Source organism: Chiloscyllium plagiosum, chromosome 24, assembly GCF_004010195.1.
Source record: "Chiloscyllium plagiosum isolate BGI_BamShark_2017 chromosome 24, ASM401019v2, whole genome shotgun sequence".
Classification (NCBI taxonomy): Eukaryota; Metazoa; Chordata; class Chondrichthyes; order Orectolobiformes; family Hemiscylliidae; genus Chiloscyllium; species Chiloscyllium plagiosum.
In genome coordinates, this window is record NC_057733.1 from 43,110,847 (window position 1) to 43,124,230 (window position 13,384).

At 39.4% G+C, this 13,384-nt stretch overlaps 1 protein-coding gene across 1 annotated transcript in view; it reads left to right on the forward strand.

Moving 5' to 3' along the window:
* Positions 1 to 13,384, forward strand: part of LOC122562216 (dynein axonemal heavy chain 17-like) — a 464,703-nt gene that overhangs the window by 276,754 nt on the left and 174,565 nt on the right. The window contains exons 43-44 of the mRNA XM_043714924.1: positions 2,025 to 2,152; positions 11,611 to 11,759. Of these exons, the coding sequence (XP_043570859.1) occupies positions 2,025 to 2,152; positions 11,611 to 11,759 (277 nt within the window). The remainder of the gene's footprint in view (positions 1 to 2,024; positions 2,153 to 11,610; positions 11,760 to 13,384) is intronic.

Sequence of the window (13,384 nt, forward strand, 5' to 3'; positions counted from 1 at the left end):
TCGAAGCTCCTTGGATGCTGCCTGAACTGCTGTGCTCTTCCAGCACCACTAATCCAGAAAGGGGAAAAGTTAGATTATGTCTGGTTGGAGATGACCACCGCCTGGCATTTGTGTGGTGTGCATGTTATTTGCTACTTTTTAGCTCAAACCTGGAAATTGTCCAGGTTGTGCTGCATTTGGACATCACAAACTAAAATCCTTCTGCTCAAGTGAATCTGTTCTCCAGAACTTAAACCTATTACTGGCTGTTGTTTTGTTTTCTCTGTCTATTATAAATGTTCACTTTTGTATCACTTTATCAATTAGTGCAATTGGTGTAACCATCAGTACTGAATTGAAAACACATGCTTTTCTCAAAATTGGTTCACTGTTCCGAATGAGTTTCTAATCTATTTAAAGAAAAATATTGTAAACGTCATCTGTAAAATGTATTGCATCCGCTCATCAAGCCTTCTTCAACAGCATCTTCAAAACCCACAACCCTGAAAACATAGAGGAACAAGGGCAAAGATTGCAAGGGAACTTAGAGATTTATCTGTGTGTCACACATTATCCTGTCTTGGAAATGTACCACCATTATTTCACCACCAATACATCAATACCCTGGAATTTCCTATATAATAGAATAGTAAGAACATCTATGGGAAATGCAGCAAATTAAGAAGGTATTTGACCATTATTTCTCAATGCTAATTAAAGATGACCAATGAATGTTGGCCAAGTCCTGATGCACATATTCCATGAACCTATAAATTTCACAACCACCCCTTATTATCCAACTGCTTTTCTGCCATCAAGTTATAGATATTCCGTGACTTTCTCTAATTGTATGCTGTAGACCCCAAAGTTACCTGATTCACCTTTTGCAAGACATGTTAACTCTACTTCCTAACTTCATTTTCATTTCCAGCTGCTTGGTCAAATTGAATCAGATCATTTTCATCTTCATTATTTTTTGATCCAAAGCTAAACTTCGAAGCATATTATATTCATCATGCATAAACTATTTGCTTCCTTCCCTGGAGCATTGACTGCATGCATCTGTACTACAGTGGCACAGAGGCTCTGTGGTTAGCACTGCTGGCCCACCTTGGGCAAGTGGCAGCAGTTGAAGGTATGTAGATTAGGTAGATTGCCCATGCTGAATTGTCCCTTAGTGTACAGGTTAGGTGGATTAACCATGCTAAATGCATGGTTGCAGTAATGGGGTGGAGTGGTGGGATACTTTCCAGAGGGTTGGTGCAGAGTTGATGGGCTGAATAGCCTGCTTCCTCACTCTGGTGATTCTAAATGTTAACCTTGCATTTGTGACCTCAAGTCTCAAATTCTTCAATATCCTCTTTGCTAATATTTGGAAATCTTTCCAACACAAACTTCAAATCTTCCAAATATCTGTTACTCATATCTATCATTGCAATGAAGATGTACTTGATCATGAGTCCTGTCTTCACAAACATCCATTCGCTCCTGAAACAACTGAATTCAGTAAGCTTGCCTTTGCATGTAAATCCATCCATAGTTTCCCACCCTATCTCTAGAAACTGTCTCAGCTGTATGCACTTGCTGATTCACTTGGAGTTCTGTGCATCACTGTGCTTACTTGAACACAGAACCTTCAGTATCCAGCCCTAAATTTTGAAACCATCCCCCTTTTGCTACTTTACATCCTATCTTTGAAAGTCTATCAAGTATTTCAATTTCAACTAAACATTTGATAAGCTTTTATCTTTTCTCTCTCCTACTTAAGTGCAGATCCCAAATGTAAAACATCTGCAGATGTTTTGAAAAAAAAGATTGAAAGGTGCTTTTTAAATGTAAGAACTTCATTCAAAGTGAACATATTGCATGAATATCAATGAGAAAAATATTTTACAGCAGATGGGTCAACTTAGCTACAGTCACTACATTTCTTCATATTTCAGACTTTTTTGTATATCCAGTATTGTACTTGAATACAAATGCAAGTTCAAAATCAAGGAAGAAGAAAGTTTATATTTAATCTTTACTTTGTTGATAAAACTTAGGACTTTTCTCAACTATCATGCGTGATCTAGCCAATATTTCACATGATGGACCAAAATGGATTGTGCTTGATGGTGATATAGATCCTATGTGGATTGAGTCTCTTAATACTGTAATGGATGACAACAAGGTTAGTAGACATTTCTGTTAAAGCTAGCTGAACTTGCTTAAGAAAAGCAAATATGAGTTGAGATTAGATTTTTTTCACAGAGTTTTTAAAAGAAGATAGTTGAATTTACTATATAATTGTGCCATCACTTTTTTAGAGCAATGTAAACCTGACTTCTCCCTGGACACGTACCTTCCTTTGTTGTCAGAAACTGTATCTACTTTTCCCTTAAAAAGTACAATGGTCTTTGCCAAAGCTGTTTTTTTAATTAGATGCCCAGTTTGATAGATTGGATAGTCAGTTGCTGCTTAGTATCAGCAAACACGAGCAAGACAATGCCAATAGGAAGAAAAACATTGAATGAATATTGATAAAAAAGTCTGGATGAACGCAAAAAAATCTTGTGATTCAAATACATGATTTCAGTGTGTTGAACCAGTTCCTAAATTTGCAGGCCCAACTTCCAACTATATCAACAGAAATAAAGTAATTAAGAAAAGCATTCTTGGCTTAGCTTCAACAATTGATATTGGGCTCGGCTCTAGAGTCGCAAAGGGAAGTACTAGCTTTGTCCCCAACACTCCCATGCCCTTGATATCTCTCATTTTCCTCCACATGCCCCATACTCACTCTTTATACCTTTCACATGAAGTATAACCAATATAACCTCCTAAAACTTTCAAACAAAGCTAGTACTTCCCTTTGCGACTCTAGAGCAGAGCCCAATATCCATTGTTGGAGCTAAGCCAAGAATGCTTTTCTTAATTACTTTATTTCTGTTGATATAGTTGGAAGTTGGGCCTGCAATTTTGGGAACTGGTTCAACACACTGGAGTCATGTATTTGAATCACAAGATCTTTTTGCATTCATTCAGACCTTTTTATCAATATCCATTCAATGTTTTTCTTCTTATTTGCATTGTCTTGCTCTTGTTTGCTGATACTAAGTTGCAACTGGCTATCCAATCTATCAAACTGGGCATCTGATTTTTTTTTTGTATAGCCCAGCTCCTAGATTTCCAAACTCTACCATTAGGAAATTTACCAAACATGCATGTTAATGCCAAGATTGTTTGCTGCTTATCCTTGTGTACACTTTCTCCCTTTTGGGAATTAATGGGAAAAGTGCTGGAAGGATCTGCAGGTTGATTATCATCTTGTTGAACCACGTCAGAACACTCCCTCTGTAATGATTATACAGTAATGGGGTCAGCCAGGTGGACCTTGATGAATAAGAATTCTCTGATTGGGGCTGTTAATCTCGTCCAATCAGGGATCCTAGCTGATGGATAACAAGAAGAATGACAGGGATTCTGACACTCTGGGTGCTGACTCTGATGAAGCTGTGCCAGAGTCAAGATTCTCTGTGTGTAAATAAAAGGTGACTTGGTAATGTGGAGCTATTTTGGTGGCAATGAGAGTAAAGCACATTTCTGATGAAACTCGCTATTTATTTACACAAGACAGTTGAAACAAGAACAGAAGAAAGTAGAATTTAGATTAACTTAACTATTGGAAAACTTAATTGACCCAATACAATAGCTACTACTAATCAACTGTTCCAATATAGTAACATTCCATAAACACACCCCTTGGCAAAAAGGTAAATTCAAACACAGATTCTTATAGCAGGAGAGAACAGCATCCAAAGAGAGATTTCAGAGGAAAGTCAGAGGAATTCTTTACTGAAGCTTGCAATTCCTGTGGATTCTCATAACTGTGACGGCTACAGCTAAAACAAACTAGAAAAATCCTGAACTGGAGAAATGGCCATTCCCTTTCCATTGTTAAACTAGACTCTTTGGCACCTCTGCTTTTATGACCTCTCTTCAAAGAAAACCCAGGACAAAATAACCTTTTTAAAATGACAGCATCATCACACCAGTATGTGGAGGAATGTGTTATTTTACCCAGCAAACAACATTGGGACAGATGAAAAGTAAAGAGTAATTCTTCTGACAGCCTGTTGATCCACTGTTATTAGGAACCTAACTTTCCCAAGAATTGATTAACTTAGTTAAGGAATATTATAACCCCAAGTCTCCTTAAATTCTGAGATGCTATCAGTTTTATTTGGCAATTCGAGAATCAGAGGAATACTTGTTGGGATTTTTGACTGGGTTAAGATGACTGGCAGAGGCAACTCACTTTAGTTTAACCTTTAATGAGATGCTGAGAGACTGTTTGTTTGGTTTTAATGATGTAACCATGCAAAAGCATCTACTAGCTGAAGCCCCACTGGACTTGAAAAACGGTTTGTCATTGGAAAATGCAGCAAATGGAACATGAGAGTTGCAGGGTACTCCGATGGAAGTGGACATCCTCGCCAATATGACTGAGGTTGGGGAACACCACTTAAGTAAAGGCAATTACATAACCTCGCTTAGGACATATCTGATCAGCGGGACTCCAAGGACTCACAGCAAAACCCAAAACTAAAGCCTAACCTCAGATAAACATTTAAAATTTGCTTCAGGGTCCAGGCCAGCAAGCTATTATACTTATTGCCAGTAGGCAGATTAGAGACAACAAAAGGGTCCTACTAAACCTAAATTTTGTAAGAGAACTTATAGGCCGGTATCCAGGAGAATGCACACCTTGGAAAGTCCACCTACATCTGGCAACATCCAAATTAGAACCAATCAAAATAAACATCTGGTTAAATGTGGTCATCCCATTCTAATGGAGGTTGATACCGGCATAGATATCAGTTACTGCATGACCGGCTTTTACCAAAATTCGCTGTGGACTCCAACCCCTAAATTTGTGCAAGACCTTGGCTAGGCTGAGAACCTATACCAGGGAACCTTTATAAATTAAGGGTACAATTTTGGTTCTGATCGCTTATGAAAAGCTGTTGGTTCAGTTATCACTGATTGTAATAAAAAGCTCGGGCCCATGCTTGACTGGACCATATTGGTTGAGAGATTCAGCTAGATTGGCTCAACATTTTTCAATTAGTAAAAAGCTGCCTGAGTGAAGTAATGAAATACCTAATGAAATCCCCAAAAGTCTTTCAGGAAGGTCTTGCGACTATCAAAGAGGCCAAGGCCACCTTGCATGTTGTTCAGGAAGCAATTCCTCAAGGCCAGCCCACTGCCAGAAAGGCAGGAGCAGATGTCAGAAGGCTGGAAAGTGAAGGAATTATCAAACGAGTCCAGCATCGGATGTACCAATTTTGAAGCCTGATGGTTGTTGAACCTTTGTGGGGATTTTAAACAAACAATGATCTACTTTTTGCAGCTGGATGAGTATCTACCCCTCGATCACAGAATTTAAATGCAAAAGTTGTGGGAGGCGCTGTCCTTCGTGAGGTTGGACATGAGCTACACTTACTTGCAATTGCATTAGACGAGGATTCCCAGAAGTGTACGTGTTTTTCAATACACGGACTCCCGCAAGTGTTGGTCACAGATATTTAGAAAAAGGCTGCCTGAGTGAAGTGCTAATGAAATACTCAAAAGGCTTTCAGGAAGGTCTAGTGACTATCAAGGAGGCCAAGGCCAATTGCATGTTGTCATCGTGTACCAGGCCATTGTTTACTAGTAGGGAATTTGGGTATTTCGTAAAATCAAACGGGATTCAACATAAGAACAGATTCATACGGTCTGTCATATAATGGCATGGCACAAATAGTAGTCCAAACTTTTTTAGATTAGATTAGATTAGATTACATACAGTGTGGAAACAGGCCCTTCGGCCCAACAAGTCCACACCGCCCCGCCGAAGCGCAACCCACCCATACCTCTACATTTAGCGGGAAATGAACCTGGGTCTCTGGCGCTGTGAGGCAGCAGTGCTAACCATTGTGCCACCATGCCGCCTTTGAAGGCAAGCTTGAGGAAAAAGCTTATAGCCATGCTAGATACCAAGCTGTAATGGTTCTTATTTGGTTATAGGACCATCCACATGTAACTATAGGGATAACATTGGCAGAATTGCTCATGGGTAGAAAACTCTGTACCAGGTTAAACCTGATCTTCACAAACTTGGTGGTGTGGAGGGGAGGTATGAAATGGTGTCAGGAACACCACTGGCAGACCCAAGACCTTCCATGTGAGAGGGACAGTTTACTACAGGGGGTGAAGTTGGTTTAAGAACCACAGATATGGCACTGCCTGGGTAAGAGGCATGATCGACAGGAGGTTAGGGCCAGTGCCACATAAAGTTCAAGTTTGTGTAATGGTCATGAATAAGTACGTGAATCAAAGCTGTGAACTTGCAAATGGTGCATGAGCAAAACATGCCCTGGTCCTTGGAACAGTCAGAAAGGCTGTTGGAACCCGTGGATTCACCGTCTCCATCAAGTGTTGACTTCTGAAACCAAGATGGACATAATGGATGTAGCTGCAATGATGCCTTTGCCAGTGGAAGGAGTGAACTTTTACTGGGGTTTGCCTGGTGCAAGAGGCAAGCTCTTGCATACATATCACCATATCAGATGCAGAACTGGAGGAACCTGATCAAGTGTTATAATGCCCCAGGAGACTCTTCAAGAATAAGGACTGGCCTAAGTCTGAGGATTCAGAGGAGGAGGGATGTAATGATTGTAGCAGGGTCAGCCAGATGGACCTTCATAGAATGAGTTCCCTGGTTGTGCTGTTAAACCAGGGCTGGTCCAATCAGCCGGCCCTGACTCACAGATTAAAAAAGAAGTGTCAGAGACGTTGACCCAAAGCTGTGTCAGAGTTGATACTTTCTGCTGTGAACGAAGGTTGATTTGGTGAGGGAATCCCAACCTTTATGGAGCTATTTCACCTTCAAGTCAACAAGTCCTAGGCAGGAGCTTCGAACTTGAAAGTCTAGGTCAGATGCAGGGAAACTACCAACTGAGCCTCACATGCTAATATGTCTAAGTCTAATGATCTGTAAACAGACATAAACAGGTTAATCATTACTAACTTTAAATGAATACTTTTCCTTACTCTTTTCTGATTTGAGCAACATCTATTAGCTATGATTCTTTGTTACTTATAAGTCAGTCATATTTTATCTACCAACTCTTCTGTGATACACCTTATTAAATACTTTCTACATACCAATATACGTTATACCTAATAAAATCCAATTATTGGTTCTAGGAATCACTTTTCTTAAATAAAAACATTTGATTGTTGAAATATAAGAATTCAAGAAATGCAATCTAACCATCCTTCATTACAACGTGCCATCTCAAAGGGCTGAAATTTAATTCATTTGTGCAGCAGTAATATCCCAGACAGACAATGAAGAATACTAGCAGTAATAACTGAGGATGCAAATTTGCTAAAACCTGTTCTTGGGCTCCAAGATGCGGAGTGAAGTCTGCTCACTCACTAGTCCATTAAAGATAGACAGCAGGCAAATTTTATACTATCTGTTCCTCTAAATTATTTCTGTAATTAGTCCTGCATGTTCACAATGGGGACACTGAAATAATACACAGTACATGGTCTCTGACCAGTTAGCTCAAAGCCAGTCCCCAGAGTGGGTAAAATCGCTGAGAGTCTTATTTATATCTGTCAGCCAGAGCTCCCGCAATGTCTCAGGTTAACAAACCCCATCAGGGATCTCATACTCGACGAAATCCACCAAGCCCTCATTCCAAACACAACAGCCACCAGTGTGTGTAGCGATTCGCCATTTCTTAAAGAATTTGCCTCTCTTAACATTTGACATAAATTGTGAAAATTATCTGTAGAATAGCTCGATAGAAAGAAAGGCACAGTGAGTGGAGCAATAGGAGAAAAGTTTTTTTTCTGATCTGGCATTGGAAGCAGTAATTGAGGCAGAAAGGAATAGAGATACGTTATGGACTATTTTATGGAGCTTGGAGTAGCAACGTACCATGACACAATTAGGTAGGAATCAAAATTTTGATCTCCTGAAAAATGATTGAAATGCTGAGAGTAAATCAATTACATGTTTATGGTGTGTCAGGTACTTAACTGCCCTCTGGAGTAGTAGTATATTTGTATGGTCATCATTACGCATCATTACGCTTTTTATGATTACATCCTACCATCAAAATAAAGTCAGCTGCACATGGGAAACTCAAAAGTCTCTGGTCACATTCTTTTAAAGCTGTGAGCTCTATTCATCTTTGTGCACTTGTGTGAAGTCCAGTGTCTGACAAGTTGAGTTTTGGTTGTTGATGCTGAAAAAAAAATTGAAAAGAAGGTATCTGCCCATTATGTGGTTAACAATTTTACAGATTCACTACCCTTGGAGTGAAGAAATTTATCTTTACTTCAATCCTAAATGGTTTACCCAGTATTCTGAATAGTGTTTCTAAGCTGTGTGGCCATGCTCCTAGGGTCCTCTGAAGGTTCTACTTGCCATGGAAAAGTACAGATGGGTTTACCAGACAGGTTCCGGGGTACCAGATTGTCATGAGGAGTGATTGCATTAATTGGACCTATATTTTCAGGAATTTAGAAGAACATGCTGGAAACATAAAGATTCCCCCACCTGCCAGAAACTGGCAGGATCTAGAAAAGGGTTCATGGTCTTAGGATCAATACTTCCTCAAATATTCTTTTTCAGTGCAGTTTCAGAGATTCATGTGCAACAATGACTTACAAAACTGGAAGTTAGTGCATTGGCATGCCAACCAACATGTACAGAACTTTGCAGGTACCTCAAAACATGGCCATCCAGCTTATAGGGAACATTGCCCAGGTTACAGGATACATAAGATGAGAAATTTCTTCAATCAGAGGGTGGTGAATTTGTGGAATCCTTTACCAGAAAATTCTGTGGAGGAAAAGTTACTGCATATATTTAACAAAGATTCAATGAGTATGCAAAACTGGAAATATGAAATTAAGTAGAGGAACCTCCAATATCATATTGAATGGTGGGCAGACTTGATGGGCTCCTACTTCTCTTGCCTACTTCTTGAGTAGAGCAGTACTGATCTCATTCTGTTTTGAGGGGGCACACAATGCAAGGGAGAGATCCCAAAAGATATGAGGGTCCCCTTTCTCACTACATAGAATTTACAACACAGAATTGGAATTTTGGTTCAACAATGTTGTAATAACACTATCAGATTGTTATTTGTTTTTCTGAATGGTGGAGCAAACTTGAAATTTTGGGTGGTCTACTTCTGCTCCTAATTTATATGGTGTACATATGTTTATTTCAACTCTCTGCTAGAAACAATCAGATCAGCACAAAATATTGTGTTACTTTAAATGTTATTTTTTAAAAAAAGATTGTTCATTCTCTCATAGGATGTAAGCAGCATTTATTGTCCATCCCTAATTGCCCTTGAAAAGTGATAGTAAGCAGTCAGCTTGAACCGCTACAGTCCATTTGATGTAGGTAGACCCACATTGCCATTAGGGAAGTTGTTCCCAAAGTTTAGACAACTAACACTGCATGATCATGTATTTCCAAATCTGGATATTGCATAGCTTGGACAGAATTTGCAGGTGATGGTGTTCCTTTGTATCCGCTGATCTTGTCCTTATAATGGTCAAGGATTTGAAAGATATTCTATGCGGAACTTTGGAGAAATTCTGAATTCCACTTGTAGATGTAAACAATGCTACTGCTGAAGTGTTAGTGGAGGAGGGATTGAATGTTTGTGGATATGGTAAAAAATCAAATGGCTGATTTGTCCTAGATGGTATCAAGCTTCCTGAATGTTGTTGAGTTGTACTCATCCAGGCAAGTGGGGAAATACACCGAACAGATCTACTTTCATGCTTCACTGAATCTTTTAGGCTAATTCAAGAATCAAATCACGCAGTTCAGGCCCCACCCACAATGCTGGCCCCTCCTCCCAATTAAAGTATCATGTTTCTACTTATTTTGCTGATTAAGGAAGGTTTCTAGTTTATGTTAACTTTCTTACATGCATAGATATGACTCACATTTAAAAAGTTATTTTAATTTAATTTGTTGTAAAATTTACTCTTGACTGGCCATGAAAGTAGATTTCAATTAATTGAATTTAGGATAATCGGGCTGAGATTTGAACAACTTACTAAAAATACTTATTTAGTAAGACTCACTTCAGCAGTATTAATAAGGCTACATCATGTTACTACTTAAATGTGTAAAGAAATACTTATTTACTAAAAGAAAAAAATAAGCAACTATGTGTCAACACTATACCTTGAAAGCCTCAAAACTATTCTCCACTGCTTGCGAAAGTTATATTTGTTACATCACAGGGTAAACTCCCCTGCTTAATTTAAACCAGCAATACAGAATAGATTTATCATGTGCAGTAATCTGAAAAATTCGAGAGGCCAAGAACTATTTAAAGTAAAAATTAACAACTTTATTTCTTAAAGTATAACAGACAATAAATAACTAACAAATATTTACAACTCCTTCTACTAACCTATCGTTTATTTTCCCTTCTATAATGCTAGTCCAATAAATCTCCCAATTAAGATTTATTGAAAAATTCAAATTTCAAAACCAACTAGCTGTCGAATCTTCTCTTTATATTTCCTCTGTAGATTTGCTCTCCAGGTCAATGTTAATGTTTTTCTCTGTGCAAACTCCTTCTCCAGATAAGTATCTATCAGCGCCTTATGACAAGCAGCCTACATCCGTTGGTCTTTTGGCAGTTCTCCCTCAACTGTTCAATTTTTCCCAGTCTTATACCCCCAAAGCATCGGATTGTGTCATTCACTTTTAATATTGCCAATATACTAAATTCAAACCTGATTGGAGTTTTTTTTTGGGGTATAATTTAAATCAATTGGCCTAATTCAAATTTGTTCTTGTCTCCAGGCAACCAGCTATACTAGCTGCTGGACCAAAAGGTTACATTGTATCTTGTTTAGAACACCTGATGTTGTCAGGTAGTTCTGCTAGCTTTTAACTTTCTTAAAGGTACAGTACCCCCACGTCTTCATAACAGATTGATCATTGAAAAATGTTTTTGTTAAAAAATACCTTTCATCCATCAAGCATGATGAAATTTCCTTTAACACAATACTTTTAAAACATAAAAGGAGAAATGTGCTCTTATTCCAATCTTGAATTTTTCACTAAAGTTATGCAGCACATTTTTTCCTTTGTTTCCTAAAACTGTAATTTTGATTTTAAGTAGCAGATTTACCAGCACCTTACATGTACATATATATGAAACTAGAAGGAGATTGTTTTATTTCTCATAGGATTGGATGCCTATAAAGTGTAACCCATTCGACATTTAATATAAAAATAAAGTTGCCACAGTGATACCATACCATCGGCTGCTCTCTAATTAGAGAGACACCTAGTGGTGGTCTAACTTGAGAGTCACCACTCCTCAGGTGAGGGGAAGGATTGAGAAGGAGAGTCCTTTATAATAACCTCATTCAGTGTGGGAAATAAACCCACACTGTTGGCATCACTCTGCATCACAAACAGCTGTCCAGTCAACTGAGCTAACTGACTCCCATGTTTAGTATATTTGTTCAAAGCAATAATATTATTCCCATTTCAGAAATTAAATATTAATTCATTTATTTTAATTAACTTATGTGAAGGTTTTAACACTTGCCAGCAATGAACGAATTCCACTGAATCCCACAATGCGTTTACTGTTTGAGATAAGTCACCTAAGAACAGCCACACCAGCTACAGTGTCCCGGGCAGGGATACTCTACATCAATCCAGCTGATCTTGGCTGGAACCCGTAAGTTGCATTTTTTTAATTCTTAAATTAAATGCAAGTTTTAAAACGCAGATAAATGTGTGGTCTGTCTTCAGACAATTCCTAAGTTCATTCTCTGCTAATGTTTCATCCTGAACTACTTTCTAGTAATGGTTTGTCGTTGTACTCCATGGTCAGGGGTGGGAACAAGGCAAGTCTCAGGTGAACTTCAACTAGATCGGGATTCAAACTCACAGTTTTGATGTTGTCCTGAACCATAAGCTAAACTACCTAGACAACTCAATCCACAAGGACATATATTTACATATCATAATAAAAGTTGTATTATGTGCCCTAAATCTCCTGACCTGGGTTGGAATTCCCAATTCTAATGCAGATCAGACAAAAACTTCCACACTTAACTTTGTTTGATTCTTGTATCCAACTGCAGACAAAGTGCAATACACTAGTCATACAACAGTAGAATGAATCTTTACAGAAGCCATGCCCTCATTTGAACCACCCCCTGCCATATACTGGGAAGTAAATACAGTTTGAAGGTACCAAAATCACTTTGTAAAGGTATGGAGATGAAGTAAGTGGCTAAAGTTATAGGGTGGCAGGTGGGTACATTTTTGGTGCAGAGGGATAATGAAACAAATAAATGTCAGGGTGGGAAAGAAAAAGGTTGTTAAGTGGGTAAGGGGGTTAGGATGCCAGGTGGGTGAGGTTGTGGACTGCCATTTTGAGGAGGAAATAGTGTGACAGTTTAGTGGATAATAGATAGAATGCCAGGTTGTTGAGTAGGTAGACTCACATGTGGGTGAGAAAGTAGATGGAAAGTTTTGTAGGTAAGATGTAGGGTGCCAAATGGATGAGACATTAGTTTGGTAAATGGGTGAAGGGTTAACTGTAGTGCCAGCAGAGTGGAGGAGAAGGATGCTGTAAGGGTTGAGTCAGGGAGGGATAATTGTGAGTGATTTATGGTCAGTAATATAGAGCAATTTATACACTGAATAACTATCCAGGTGAATGAGGCAGATCCTGAAGATTTCCTCAGAGTTTTTCAGATATTGGCTGAAAACTCATCAAAGGTTTAACAGTGACCGGGTCTGTGGCGTGAGGTCTGGCTCTGAGACTCAGAAGGGAAAGGAGGAGAGGATGAGAGCGGCTAGTTATAGGAGACTCTCTAGTTAGAGGGACGGACAGGCGATTCTGTGGGCATGGGCGAGACTCTCGGATGATTTGTTGCCTCCCGGGTGCCAGGGTCCGTGACGTCTTGGACCGTGTCTTCAGAATCCTTAAGGGGGAGGGTGTGCAGCCAGAAGTCGTGGTGCACGTTGGCACCAACGACATAGGTAGGAAGAGAGGTGGGGAGATCATTCAAGAGCTCAGGGAGTTAGGCTGGAAGCTGAAAGCTAGGACAGACAGAGTCGTCATCTCTGGGTTGTTGCCGGTGCCACGTGACAGTGAGGCAAAGAATAGGGAGAGAGTGCAGTTGAACACGTGGCTGCAAGGATGGTGTAGGAGGGAGGGCTTCAGATATTTGGACAATTGGACTGCATCCTGGGGAAGGTGGGACCTGTACAAGCAAGACGGGTTGCACCTGAACCAGAAGGGCACCAATATCCTGGAGGGTAGGTTTGCTAGCACTCTTCGGGGGGGTT